Below are 15053 nucleotides of genomic sequence, written 5' to 3'. Positions count from 1 at the left end.
TCACACAAAAGTGTGGATGGATTTGTGATGCAAAACACAGTTATCAGATTACTTTTGGAGAAATATGCGTTTTATAGTTAGTTGTATACTTATAGCCGCCTTTCTAAAAGACGAAGGTCCTCAAATGTAACAAACCCAAGAATGTGCACACTGGAACCGGAGCATCATACGTTTTATTTTACGATTAATAAATATACAAATTGACTTATTAACATCCGTGTTGGTATTAGATTACTCAGAACTGTATATATAACAACATTTGTGGTTTTTTTTAAACAGTAGGGCCGATTTATATTTGAAAAAAAAAAAGAAATATTTGCCGTATGTATTAACGTTACAATTATTATAAGTTGTGCTGTTTTGTTTTAGAACAATATGAATAATAAGAAATCTAGTGCTTTTGCTTGTATGACTTAAAAAAAAGTTTAAAATGCTATTGTTGAAATAACAATGTAAAAGCCAATTTAAAAAAATCTAAATAAAAATAGAAAATATACACATCAATTACACAAATGTTTTGCACAGCAGCATATGACATTTAAAATAAGATCAAGTATATAATAAATATATAAAGGATCCTAAAATTACTAGAGCGGTTAGTCATTTGGCGGACTTGAACTCTCCGCTGCCTGAGCCTTCAGAGCCCGCTGCTGCACAGCAGGGAGTGCACTGCTCAATGAGAGGCAGCAGCTTCCCCTGCTGGTAAAGCTGCTTGGTGTCTGATCCTCCACCGATGCAGTTCCCATTGATGAACACTCGTGGCACCTGAAGAAGTAGATTAGAAAATGAAATTTGACTTTATCCAAAAAAATAAACTATACTGTATAAAGGAACTGATGTCTAATGTCAACACAGGGCACAAAGTTCTTACAGTTCTGGCACCAGTCATCTGAGCTAATGCTTCTTGCAGTCTCCTCCCATCATCATGCTGATCCAGCTCAATCACTTTGTATGCCGCACCGATTTCATTAAAGACATTTTTGGCCATTCTACAATACGGACAGCTGGTTTTGGAAAATATGACAACGCAGTTTTGTGCCACAACCTCCTGAAAAAAGGAGTAGAAACAAGATCTTGGTAAATACCAGCACAAAAAACACAGAAAGAGGCTGTCAGCCCTTAATATTTTGGGCAGTTCATTGTTTGTCACTTTTGTTTTTTGATTGCATTTTTTTTTCAGTAAGAAGTTAGAACTACAGACAGGCCTGACCCCATTATCCTACAACAATGACTTTGTAAAGCATGCGCAATATGCTTTTGCATTGGCCTGTTGAAAAATGCATGGATGTTCCTGGAAAGGCTGACGTCTTGAAGGCAGCATGAGTTGTGATGAAATCTTAATGAACTTTTCTGCATTGGCGTTGCACTTGCAGTTATATAAACTGCCTTTTTCAAAGGACAAAGAGACAAATGAAACTTAAAGAACCTCAGAACCTGCTGATTATATGTTTTACTGATATGAACCTGGACTTTCGGTTATCTAAGCAAGTAATAGGGTATCTTTATCCTTAAGAAAATAAAATTAAGAAGGAATGCTGGTTTGTCTGGCCACACCAAATTTCCAGTGGAATGGTCAAAGCCAGATGGCTCTGGAGTTAATCCATTGCAAACTGTCACCTGATACATGTTTTGCCTTCCAAGCGAGGTGTAGTGCTCATAAGCTTTAGTAGACATGCTCCAGAAAACTGTTGATTCAGAAGAAAGCTCTGAAGAGGACCCTGGGATTTACATGAAGCTTTTTTTGTCATTGTAACAATGTTCTATGAAGATCTCTTGATTTTATTTTGAGTATTTGTCAAAGATTTTTCCAGATGCGTCTCTTGCTTTAGTGATTTTATTACTTTTTTCGGATTCAAATATTAAGATTTCTCTGGATTTGTGTACTGCTTCCTTCACATAACTAAGGAAAGCCATGTTCATGTTTTCTTTCAAAAAGCTCAAAATAAATTGGAAAAAGTCTTTTTTTTTTAATAAACAGTTTTTGTACCTGTTTAAACCAGTTAACATTTAGCACCAAAAATACCCTTTTTCCTCTACGAAAGAGATTTAAATCACCCTTTTACGTAATTACATTAAATGTGTGGGAGATTTAGAGAAATCAACTGAAAATAAAATGTGTAGGAGCCTCAACTATACACTGCTACAACTACAGTAACACAGATCTGTAAAACACCTACTTACCTGCACGAACTGAACACATGCAGTGCTGGACAAAGCCCCATGACTGGAGGTAAGGTTCCCCATTCTGTAAAACACAGCAATGTGTTATTGCATATCTTTTAAATGATGTTACTCTAAAAGCATCATGTTTTGCATAATAATTGTGTCACAGACGTACTGAGTCTGTCCGAGACTTAGCCACGGAAAAGTCCCAAAGGCAGGAGAGAAAAAGTGACATGAAGAAAAAAGGATAAAATCAAGGGCTAATAGAGTCATAACTGCTGATCTTTTTATGTTAATATTAACCCCTAAAATAATGCATTAGAACCATGCATTCACTGAAAGCTTAGTCCTTTTAATGTTCAGTCTCCTTCTGCAGCAGGGTTTCTGTACACACTAATCCAGGATTACATGAACTCTTCAGCGCTAAAGTCCAAAAGGATCAATCAGCAGCAAGTTAATGTCATGCAGAATTCTCTCTCTGAATTTGGGAATTTTCAAAATATGTCAAATGGGGGGGGTGAAACCTTTTGACAGGCAACTGGATTAATGAACAAAAACATACAGAACAGTGTTTCTGTGACATCATTGAACGATTCAGGGTTTTTTTTAAAGTCTATGTCCCACCATAAATTTCAAGACCTAATTCTACAAAACTAAACTACCTTAAATCAAAGAACCTGCAATATTAACCCCCAAACAGGAGTGTGTGTATTCTTCAGGAGTATTTCATTGTGCTTTAATTCATATCTTATATTTATTGATGTATCTATCTATTTTTGGATGGAAGTAGAGTCCTTTTAGAAGATCTTTTATTCATTTATTTATTTACACCACACACATGTTCAGATTGGCACTGTAAACAATGCACTTGTGAATAAATCAGGTAAATCACTGCATCGACAGTAATGTTTATTCAAATTGTGCAAGATGAACCCCCCTAATCATCCATAAATTATTCCAGTTTTTTTTTTTTCAATCCAAATAATAATAATAAAAGGTGGCAGAAAGTGCTTTGCCTTCTGGCAATGTCTCAATCAAACAAGCCATGCACTTTGTGTTTGTATTGTTTTAATGTTCCAAAAACTTTTATTTTGCCAAATGTTTTCCCACCCAAATAAAAGTGTCACATTACATACGGGTTTTAACGGGACCTGACAAATAAAATATTACAAGTTAGTTTTGCAATACGCCACTGTGAGACGTGGTATTTGTAGTGACTTTAGGTCAAGTTTGAATCCAAGGATGGAATAGCAATTTTTCTCTCTTCTTTTTAACTTTGTATCAAAGGCGGATATTTTTCAACAACGGAGCTGTACTGTATGAGACTGTGCCCGGCAAGAACGGACGCTCACCATTCCAGATTAGCAACGCGTGCTAATAACTAGGCTTTTACTGGAAATAAAGTATTTAATAATTTTATTGATAATCTGCTGATTTAAAAGAACTGTAAATAACGCAATAACCTCCAGTCGCTCCATGTCACTCGATAAAGCCGTCCTGACCGGGGAAACATTTTGAAAAACGGCCATCCGGCCATTGCAAGGCATCCTGAACGGAGCATTCAGTATGTGTGTAAGCATTTCTGAAATTACACAACACACTTTCAGATCAGAAACACGCTCGGGTTTTTGTCCTTGTTGTGACTGTTTACCTCTAAGGTCCACTTTACGTGTTAGCGCTTTCCTTCCTCGTCTGTGTTGTCCATCGTCCATGAAGTTGAACATGAAATCAAAGGCTCTCTACTGCCACCAACTGGACTGGAGGCTAAGTAGAAAATGTCATAAACTTTTCATCCTTGCCTTCCGCTATTGTTCTTTCTCTGCTGACAACAAATACATGTAGTCATACATACATAAAAACACACACACACACACACATACACACAAATATATATATATATATATATATATATATATATATATATATATATATATATATATATATATATATATATATATATATACATATATATATATATATATATATATATATATATATATATATATATATATATATATATATATATAAAAATATAAAAATATATTTTATATATATATATAAAAAAAACGCCCCTCTCACCCTCTGCGGGTGGTTACTCCTCCAAGTTCGGGTCCTCTACCAGAGGCCTGGGAGCTTGAGGGTCCTGCGCAGTATCTTAGCTGTTCCTAGCACTGCGCTTTTCTGGACTGAGAGGTCTGAGGTCTTTCCAGGTATCTGTTGTAGCCACTCCTCCATCCTGGGGGTTACAGCCCTGAGTGCTCCAATTACCACAGGCACCACTGTCACCTTCACTTTCCAGGCTTTCTCCAGTTCTTCTCTGAGTCCCTGGTATTTCTCCAGTTTCTCATGTTCCTTCTTCCTGATGTTCCCATCGCTTGGCACTGCCACATCCACCACAACGGCTTTCCTCTGTTCTTTATCCACCACTACAATGTCTGGTTGGTTCGCCATTACCATCCTATCAGTCTGGATCTGGAAGTCCCACAGGATCTTTGCCCTCTCATTCTCTACCACCTTCGGAGGTGTTTCCCATTTTGACCTTGTGGTTTCCAGTTCATATTCTGCACACATGTTCCTGTATATTATTCCAGCCACTTGATTGTGGCGCTCCATGTATGCTTTCCCTGCCAGCATCTTACATCCTGCAGTTATGTGCTGGATTGTTTCAGGCACCTCTTTGCACAGCCTACACCTTGGATCTTGTCTGGTGTGGTAGATCTGAGCCTCTATCGCTCTGGTGCTCAGGGCTTGTTCCTGGGCTGCCAGGATGAGTGCTTCGGTGCTGTCCTGTAGGCCAGCCCTTTCTAGCCATTGGTAGGACTTCTTGATATCAGCCACTTCAGTTATTGTCTGGTGGTACATCCCATGCAGGGGTTTGTCCTCCCATGAGGATCTGTCCTCCAGCACTGTGTCCTCTGCTCTTCATTGCCTGAGACATTCACTGAGCACACTGTCAGTTGGGGCCTTGAGCTTGATGTACTCATGCATCTTGGATGTTTCATCCTGGATGGTGGCTTCTACGCTCAGTAGTCCTCGGCCTCCTTCCTTGCGGCTAGCATACAGTCTCAGGGTGCTGGATTTGGGATGGAACCCTCCATGCATGGTGAGAATCTTTCGTGTTTTAACATCCGTGTGTATATATATATATATATATATATATATATATATATATATATATATATATATATATATATATATATATATATATATTTATGTTTAGTTTATGTTATGTTTTGTAAAAATACATATTATAATGCATATATCACATATATCTTATCTATGTTTCAAACACCATTGTGTACCAGAAACCCAGAGCCCCTAAGTTTTAGACGGCAAGCACTTTAAAATGCTAATTTCTTACTTTAAAATAAGCTGCCAGAACTTGCATATTCTTTTTTCTTATCCCTGTTAAAGCTAATAGCCTATAATAAACTCACCTCTTCTGTCTAAATAGGTAGTTCCAAATCACGAAAACCTTTTTTTAAATATATATTTCAAATAATTTATGAAAGAAAGAATGTTACCTAAATGTCAATTATATAGTTGCTTTAACTCATTTATTGTGTAGTTCCCCTTTAAATAAACAGAGGGGCAGTGAAGAAAAAAAAGGCAAACTCTGAGGCTGTGTTTTAATTGACATCTCTCCTTGCATTACTAATCCACCTAACACCTAAAGTGTATCACAGTGCTCCCAGCAGTATTTACTGTCTGGATTGGACAGATTTTGTATCTTGTAGCTTCTTGGACTTTTACCTGATGTGGTAGAATTGAGTTAAATCTTCTGATCCCCAAAGGTATTTCAGTCTGTGCTGCATTATGCAGGTGAACCGTCAGTATAATTGTTCGCTTTCAGGTATTTTATAATGTTTTTGAAAAGTTTGAGGCAAGTTTTAATCTCTGAAAGTTTATAAAGTGGCATTTCAGAGCTTTGAATTCTTTTTTTCAGATGAATTTTATAGTTTAAACCAAATAGTTTGTTGGAAACTTTTTTTAAAAAAAACACTGTCTCAGAACCAAATTTAATTTGTTAACCTCTTTGTGCCTTGATTTCTTTTCAATGAAATTAAAACATATAATCTTCAATGTTTTTGCCAAGTGGAGTCCTGGATTAAATTTTATGTTGGAAATTAGTGTCATACAGCATTGAAGGGTTAACGTTGAGTGTGGTTTGTTGCTTGTTTGTTTAGGTCAGGGGTGTCAAACTCATTTTCACTGAGGGCCACATCAGCATAGCGGCTGTCCTCAAAGGGCCAAATGTAACTTATACATGTAACCAGATAACGAAAAATAAACGTAACTACTCCTTAAAGATAAATAACTCATTATTTAGTTATTATGAAGTGACAATTCCAGTTGCATGGAAAACATGTTTGCTTGTTACTTTAGCATAAATCCTTTTACATTTGATTCTGTCAGGTTAGGTTACAAGGACAGTGTTTAAGTCCTAATGTATAGTTGACCAATCCCATATTTCAAGTCGGATTCCCCCTAGTTATGAATAAATATACACCAATTTTTATTTTTACTTTAAGAGATTAAAAACTGGTAGGCTCTCGCGGGCCATAGAAAACTACATGGAGGGCCACATTTGGCCCCCGGGCCTTGACTTTGACACATGTGGTTTAGGTGGTTTCTTTTGTTTAACAGGCATTTTGAGAGTAACAAAACAGCTTGGCTGCAGTCACTTTGAAAAGTGAGGCATATGATTCAAAAAGTCGGGAGTATTCAAACCTTTTGGTCAATCGAAGATTTAAATCAAAGGTAATGTTTGGATTGATTGGTCAAATTTGGTCAAAACTTTAGGCCTGAACAAATTTTAAAATCTAAATACAAATGGAAAGACCTATAAGTCCAGATCTTTTACAAGATAGAGATGGTATTTATAGCTCTTTTGAGTGAGCCGTTCATTTCAAAGAGCTGTTTAAAAGACTTGCTGATTTGGCTCCTTTTAATATTTATTTACGTTTTAGAAGCCAAAAAAAGAGTTAATTTATTTAATCCTGCAAATAATCACAAGGAATATTAATGGGCTGAAATATTGATCAGAATGGTGTCAAACTTGGATTTCCCACCAATTATTGAGTTTAAATGATTGTTGCAATATTAATTACAGCCTAATTTGACATTTACAAGATTACAAAGTCTTGCTCAGAGCTTCAACAGCTACCTTGTAACGACAAAGATCTTTACCAACTGCACAGATTTGAATTATTTCTCCTCCACTTGATCATCAGAATGGGAAGAGGTTCGACTCCTCCAGGGTTTGAGGAAATCCGTTGGGGAGTTGGGGACGTTATCCGTGGTTGGGATGAGGGTGTAGCTTGGGTGAGTCCACCTGGTTACGGTGATTCAAACAAAGCAGATGCACTTGTTTTTTTAAGCAAAACGATGCCTGTTCCCTGAGTCTCGTGAGTTACTTCAGTTTGATTCAAACAAAACACTTCCTGCCTCCATAGTCAGTGACCCTTCAAATGATTGTTATTTCCCTCAGGGAAACTTCTATCTCCAACATAGAAATAGGATGTTTTTCCTTGTCAAACAGCAACAGCTGCAGAGTAGTTCTATTTTACTTTGTGGAAAACATTGTTTCTTTACATGGATCTGCACTCATTACTTTCAGTAACTACAGACGTCAGAGTGGGAGGGGGATTTTTCGGTGCAGATGGAGCAGAGATGTTCGTGATGGTGGTGGTGACAGAAAACCAGACAAACTGCTATAGACCCACACATAGTGAAATTTTGAGTGTTAATCCATGAAAACAGCCGATCAGCTGTGCCATGAAAGCCAAATGTTCTTGGAGGCTTTGAAAAGTCCAGAAGAAGAATATGCCATCATGGCAGAAGGAGCTGAAATAACTTTTCACGTTGAAAAAAAGTGAGAGCTGGATTCCTGGATGATTTCACTTTTTCATAGATTCACTGAATGCTGCTTTCTCAGATGCATCAAAATAACTGAGATCTAAAACTCCAGTTTTCTTTTTAAATAATTTTTTCTTCTAAATAATTGAATTATTCTGTTCCACAAGTGCTTGATGATGGAGATAAACCAGAAAACCTGATGGTCTGAGATCATGATTGATGTTATTTCTCTGTTCTGCAAGCATCTGAGTCATTTGTCATCCACAAATGAGTGTTGGCGTCATCCCTCCAAACGCCACCCTCATCTTTGAGATGCAGCTACTAAAATATTTAGTGGTTTCATCTGCAAGTTATCCCTGAGTTTTCCATTCCACTCACATTTTCTTCACCAAGCATTGTTTCAAAAAATGCCACAGGAATGGTTTCTAAACATGTTCTGGTGTTGAAGTGCTGCAGAGGGCGGTCGACCCGTAATTAAGATTGCAGGTTTGATACCCGCCTTGCACGCCCATGAGTCGAAGTGTCCTTGGGCAAGACACTGAACCCCACCTTGCCTCTGGTGGGAGGTTGGCGCCAGTGTTCGGCAGCGGAGTGTGTGAATGTGTGTGTGACTGGGTGAATGGGACTGTGACTGTAAAGTGCTTTGGGCTTTGACGAAGGTAGAAAAGCGCTATACAAGTATTCGCTATTTTACCAGTTTTTTTTTGTTTGTTTTTTACCAACTCTTTAAATAATTAGGAGTTAAAATGAGATGATACATCCATCTGACCAAAAATTGTTTTCCCACTGGAATGTGAGAAGAAATCATCTTCAGACACTTAATTTTTGGAATAAGCAACAACAGTTTCATGGATGCTCATCATGAAGATCATCTCACTTGTTTTTGAACAGAAGCTTATTTTAAATTTATATTTCACAGAGAATTTCAAATGAGTCAAACAAAAATTCAACAGTTTTCTGGGTTTCAAACTGTGAAAATGAAAGATAGACATGCACATCAATAAATATAACATATGAATTACAAATGAAAGTATTTTACCACTTCTTATGAAGTCATGATGGGGGTTTGGTGTGGATCTGAGCTTCTAGACTTCTGGGATCTATTTTTTTCTCCATTCTCTTTTTTGTAATATTTCATAAACTTTGGTAATAAATCAGCACAAATGATTTTATCAGGACAGAAGCTGAATGCAGTGCAGAATCAGCAGTATGGATTGCAGATGTTTTTCCATTGTTTTGCCTTCAGTGCAATGTTTGTTCTCTGCCTATAAAATGTTGGCACAAAATGGTGTTGTGTATGAACAAGTAAAAAATCAATGCTCCAAATCAGTTCTTCTTTCTGCTTCCTTTTGTGTTGCCATATTTCATGTACAGGTTTTGACACCTGCTCTTGCCAAGAACGTCTTGGATCTGTCCTGATATGTAATTTTGCCAAAGAAACGGGAGCCTTTAACCCAAGATTTTAAGCAATAGGTTACCGGGAAGCTCCAAAAACAACCCCGCTCAATGTGATTTAAAAAAGAACCAAAACATGCATTCTCAGAAAAGCTATATATCTCACAAATCAAAAATCTTGCACAATGTCCATACAAATGGAACAAGGATTGTTCTTCATCTCAGATCATGGTATGCGTCTTGGCAATGTAATCCTACTAAAAAAAAAAATAATAATCCAAAGTAAACATAGAATCATGTCAGGATTCACTTAAATCCAAGCCTGGGGGATTGTCCCCATACTTTGAGCAGTATGTGCACACATGCATGAGGGGCTGCAGTGAGGCCCTGCCTGCTGAGCTGATGTCCTTTGCAAATGCTAGTGCTTTATTTTCTTCTGTGGCAGCCAAGAAACAGAAAGTGCACATCTGTTTTGTTTCTGATTGAAATAAAAACTGCAGTTAGACCTTCCAATCAAAAATAAGAATGCCAACACAAAAATGACTCATTTAAGTCTTGAGGAAGAATTAATAAAGTAGTATTTTTTTTAAATAGTCTGCTATCTCAACTTTTAACAGCTGCATACCCAAATCATTTTTCTCTGTGATGCTTTAAGATGACATATTATGATGTGTTGTGAAGAAAATCAAGCTATTACATTTCTGATATGCTGTAAAGTCTTTCAAACAAGTGATATATAAATATAAAAAAAGCATTTTACTTATCTCCACTTGTCAACTTTAAAGCATTAGAGAACAAACAAACATTTTTTTCTTATATCTTCAAAGGCTTTATTCCTTCTCCTTTATGTATGTTCAAGAAAATGCATTCCCATTTTGCCAATGTTCAGCCTGCATGATACAATGATACAATTAGCCAAATGAGGAGATGTTAAACAAAAGCAATTTTCAATTCTAGGGGACAAATGCACAATCTCAGAGTTGAATAAAGAAAATCTGCCACAGTAAGACAAATAAAGAAGCATTAAATTAGGCAATTGGAAGAATTATCCATTCACAGGCTCAGACAAGCACCAGGTTGGACCGCCTTTTGCCTTCAGAACTGCCTTAATCCTTGGTAGCATAGATTCAACAAGCTACTGGAAACATTTCTCAGAGAGTTTGGTTCATATTGGCATGATAGTATTACACAGTTGCAGTAGATTTGTCGGCTGCACATCCATGATGCCAATCATCACATCCCAAGGTGCTCTATTGGGTTCAGATCTAGTGACTGTGGAGGCCATTTGAGTTCGGTGAACTCATTGTCATGTTCAAGAAACCAGTCTGAAATTATTCTAGCTGTATGATATAACACATCATCCTGCTAGAAGTAGCCATCAGAGGATGGGCACAAAGTGGTCATAAAGGGAAGAACATGGTCAGCAACAATACTCAGGTACAGTAGACTATGGTGTTTCAACCATGCTCAATTGGTACCAAAGTGTGCCATGAAAATATCCCCCACACCATTAGACCACCACCACTGTCCTGAACCATTGATACAAGATAGAATGGATCCATGCTTACATGTTATTGATGCCAAATTCTGACCCTACCATCCAAATGTTGCAGCAGAAATGGAGACTTATCAGACCAGACAAGGTTTTTCCAATCTTCTTTTGTCCAGTTTTGGTGAGCCTGTGGGAATTGTAACATCACTTTCCTGTTCTTTGCTGACAGGAGTGGCATCAGGTGTGGTCTTCTGATGCTGTAGCCCATCTGCTTCAAGTTTTGGTTTGTTGTGCATTTAGAGATGCTCTTCTTCAGACCTTGGTTGCAACCTCTGGTTATTTCGGTTACTGTTGCCTTTCTATCAGCTGGAAACAGTTGCCCATTCTCCTCTGACCTCTGGCATCAACAAGGCATTTCCGCTCATAGAACTGGATATTTTTTCTTTTTCGGATCATTCCCTGTATATTTGCTAAAACAACCTTAATGCTTGAAAGAATAAATGCAGGGTTTGAGATGGAATCAGACAAAAGATCAGCTCTATTGCGGTCCCAGAGAACAAAATTATACATCCAAGGGCATGACAGCTGACATGCAGCTCTCAGAGATCAATCTTGACTGTTGCGTTTAATGATTTGCCTTTCCTGTTTGCTCACGCAGCAATTGACATTTAACAGATACTGTCTTACTCAAATAATATGGAAGAAACATATGTGATCATCATTTCTATTTGTTGCTATAGGAAGACAGATTGCCCAACACACCTCTTATGGCAATGCAACCTCCCTCCTACCTCTTGTGTTTTTAATCTTTAGCTGTATATACTAATTGAAAATGTTTTTGCTGCACATATTTCCCAAGACATGCAATCAGTCCCACAAGTGACTTTCATGAAGGATATTTGGTTCAGTTCCTTACTCCCGACCCAGCGTCCTCCAGTGGACAATCAGCCGTCTCGCCAGCAGGACACAGCGGATCCGGCAGCCACTCTTGATTACATTCATGACTCAAGCTGCCGATTGGCTTCTCAGTGTGCAGTCAAGCATAGTTTGTTTTTGCTCTGCTGTGCTTCTATAGAGGCATAGTTGTCTAGAAGAATGTAACAAAGAGATAGCAAGTGATGCTTTGCCATGCAAATGAAGCAGAAAGAAAAAAGATTAGAAGAAAAAAAAAGACCATGTTTGACAATGCTTTAAACTTTGTGATTACAATTTCGTAGAGTTTTTATTAAGGTATCACAACATGTTTCACTGTTGTCTAACAGAGGTTCCAAGGAATCTATCTGACCCTGTAGCCTTTTGCCCTTCAATGTTTGTTTTTAAAGTCACTGATTTATCTGGTCTATATTTTTTTATTTCCGGAACTTGAGTGAAACTTTCAATAAGTCATATGTACTCAGAAAGCAAAGGTCTGACTTTTAAATTTGGAGCAACAATTTAACATTATTTCAATTATCTATAAAAAAAAAAAAAAACCTCATGTAGATTCTGTAAGAATTGCTCATATGGTTCTTGTTGGATACAAAAATAATATTTTTACAAATTACTATTTTTGTCCCTGCAATCCTTTTTATTGGCTAACTTTTTATGGAATCATTGACCAAATGAATAAGCCAACCAAAAAAAAACTAAAAAATAGCAAGCTGTGTTTTTTGGGTATTTGAGAAGGGCACTAAAACGCTAATATGCAGCTAATTGTGAGACACTCAGCATCTAGATGTCATATTTCACTATAGTTCACCATTCCATCTTTGGGCTTCAGATGCAATCTGTGCTTTTCTCCTGCTCGTGTCATTTTTAGTTTTCAAAAGCCTGAACTAAAATGCTGGACACTGCATGCGTCAGCTGAGATGTGTCTGTGGACTGACAGTGACATTTGTTTTAGGGAAGGTTACCTCAATGTGGCGAGTTAGGATCCTCTTGACTGCTGTCAACACAAATAGCTGTTTTTGTTGCTGTCGTGAAGGCGATGAGTTCAAGCACCTCAGTTGACACAAACTGGATTGGTGGCATGTCAGGTTAGCTTTTAGAAGTCTGAAGGGACAGGACCACATTCTTTCAACAGTGTCTCATTATGCAGGATGGACGCGGGCTGTTGTGTGTTTCTGTGATTGGGGAGGCGGACACCAGTTGTTTCAGCAGCTCGAGGTGTCTGAAGAGATTTCACAGCTCCTTGAGCACAGTAGCTCTTAAAACCACCCTCTGGAAGGCGCGCAGGCACATTCTGAACTCTGCTTCCCCTGATCGGTATCGCTCTGCAGTGTGAAGTGCTGTGCTCCTTTTCAAATGGGGTCAATGACAACTTGTTAGGCCATGTCATTTTCACTCAATTGATTAAATACAACCGTGTGATTTTTAGATGAGCTCCACATCAGAAATTATTAGCTGTGCCGGCATTAATTAAATGTGCAAAGGTGCTTATTGTGCTGCAAAGCCTGTGATTTCATTCCATTTATGCTTGATATAAAAGTCAAAGGCAATGCTTCGTAATGTAAATAGATTACAGTGCCCTATAACGCCACAGTTTAGTCGTTAGAGAAGAGCACGAGGTGTGCAGGTGAACATAAAGGCCCTGATGTCCACATAAACTGCACTTTGACAATATCACAGGTGTCAAACTCCGCCTTGAAGGTGGGTGTCCTACATGTTTTCCAACTAACTTACCACCTAACCTACCATCACTTAGCTTGCAAAGTCCTGCATGTCGCTCCCAAAAAAAGTGAGGATGTCATTGGCAAATCACACCTGAACCAGGTAATAAGCAGAAAATAGGGCCAGTTTTCTAAACAACAGCAGGATGCCGGCTTGAGATCTGGAGTCCCACACCCCTGGTCTAAATTCCTAACAGTCAGGCTGTGCGGAAGGAGCATGCGCTTATCACTTTAAAAGTACTAACAGCTTCTGGAGCAGTGCCCACAATTTGGAGGGTTGAAAAAAATCAAAAGTCTCTACAACGTGCCTCTGTACCTTCCTTACATGTTTCAGTGTTTGCTAAAACATGTCACCTGTAAAAAAACGTGCAAAAACATCTACCGTACACTCTTCTGGTTCACTGAGTGTTCTACAATCTTAATATTTCTGCATGATCCATACAGGTTTGCCCATTTTCACCTGCAGTCAGTCTGTACCTCCACCAATAAGGGCAGTTGTGGTGTGAAGTGATTGTTCAGTTTTAGCCATCCTACAGAATAAAAGTTAAAAACCAAAATTTTATGATACTTTCACTGGTTTGTTGCATCCTCCTCTTACATAGGATAACCTACATAAATCACAGTTCAAACATCTGGATAAAAGAGGTTTGAAATGCTTCATTATCAAAAATGTTTTTTTCTTTGAATGATGTTGTTTCCTAACAAAACAAAAGAAGAAGCACTAAGACTCTTATGGGTTTAAACATTCATTTGTAATATATATTAGCAAAGAATTGGCTTTAATTCCTCTTTGTCTTTTCTGTTTTGCCCAGCCTCCAACACCTGTGAGACAAGCCCAAACCAGTTAATGCAGTTCTGACTTTACCCTGAAGAGGGCAGAGTTGCCCTGAAGTATAGTCACATTTTCCTTTTTTTTTCTTTTGCATGGAAACTATTATTTCCCCATGTCCAACTACCTGTGAAGTAAAAACTTGATCTTGGGTAAAAAATGTTAAATGTTATGAATTTTATAGTTTTGATTTTCACACTTTTTAAAAATTATTTTGCCCCACCATAGTCTATCCAAACCAAGCACAATCAGATTCTTAGTGTCTCGCTGGCAAGCTTCAATACCAATTGCTCTAAGGGGAGAAAAGCATTTATCTGTAATAATCCTCCCCCTTGAAGGCTTAGAAGGCCAAGGTGGATGTGGAAGCAGGTTGCCACTGTCCCTGTGTGGGTGGCCTGCAGCAGTCACAGATGACGTCCTGGTGGTCATGAAAGCTGGCGATCCATCTCCTTTCCTTTTACTCTCCCTATATTCCTCACTCTCTTATCTTTGTCGAGAATCCATCCGCCTGTGCAGTTTTATCTGCTGGCTTCAGAGCTCCCAACCTGAGCTCTAGGTCTCCACATGTTGCTTTATCTGGAGCAGGAATGACGTTCACATTGCAGCAACTTAAACATTTGATCAGAAGCGCAGTAATCTTCACGGGCAGGCGCATCAGCAGCAGAAA

At 38.1% G+C, this 15053-nt stretch overlaps 1 protein-coding gene across 3 annotated transcripts; it reads right to left on the bottom strand.

The window, feature by feature from the left end:
- Positions 1 to 155: 155 nt before the first annotated feature.
- On the bottom strand, positions 156 to 3921 carry glrx2 (glutaredoxin 2). 3 transcript variants are annotated; one of them, XM_078946633.1, is made up of 5 exons: positions 3815 to 3881; positions 3627 to 3745; positions 2182 to 2245; positions 872 to 1048; positions 156 to 765 (listed from the first exon to the last, which is right to left on the bottom strand). In XM_078946633.1, exons 2-5 carry the CDS (start codon positions 3722 to 3724, stop codon positions 601 to 603), a joined length of 504 nt encoding a protein of 167 aa, XP_078802759.1. In that variant the 5' UTR covers positions 3725 to 3745; positions 3815 to 3881; the 3' UTR covers positions 156 to 600. The 3 variants fall into 3 exon arrangements, with proteins under 3 accessions (XP_078802759.1, XP_004068148.1, XP_023810141.2); XM_004068100.5 differs by lacking the exon at positions 3627 to 3745 and having other exon boundaries at positions 3815 to 3921; XM_023954373.2 differs by lacking the exons at positions 3627 to 3745; positions 3815 to 3881 and adding an exon at positions 2339 to 2522.
- Positions 3922 to 15053: the final 11132 nt, after the last annotated feature.

This window comes from Oryzias latipes, chromosome 4 (genome assembly GCF_053564925.1).
Source record: "Oryzias latipes strain Hd-rR chromosome 4, Olatipes_Hd-rR_3.1".
Lineage (NCBI taxonomy): Eukaryota > Metazoa > Chordata > Actinopteri > Beloniformes > Adrianichthyidae > Oryzias > Oryzias latipes.
Note: the sequence above shows the minus strand (reverse complement) of the source record. Positions and strands in the feature narration are given on the sequence as shown.

Excerpts from the sequence above, each read along its gene's own strand:
- glrx2 (XM_078946633.1), bottom strand. The coding sequence starts at position 3,724 with ATGCTCCGTTCAGGATGCCTTGCAATGGCCGGATGGCCGTTTTTCAAA. Across the intron at positions 2,246-3,626 it reads GTGACATGGAGCGACTGGAG|AATGGGGAACCTTACCTCCA; the intron begins GTTATTGCGTTA and ends TGTGTTTTACAG. Across the intron at positions 766-871 it reads AGATGACTGGTGCCAGAACT|GTGCCACGAGTGTTCATCAA; the intron begins GTAAGAACTTTG and ends CTACTTCTTCAG.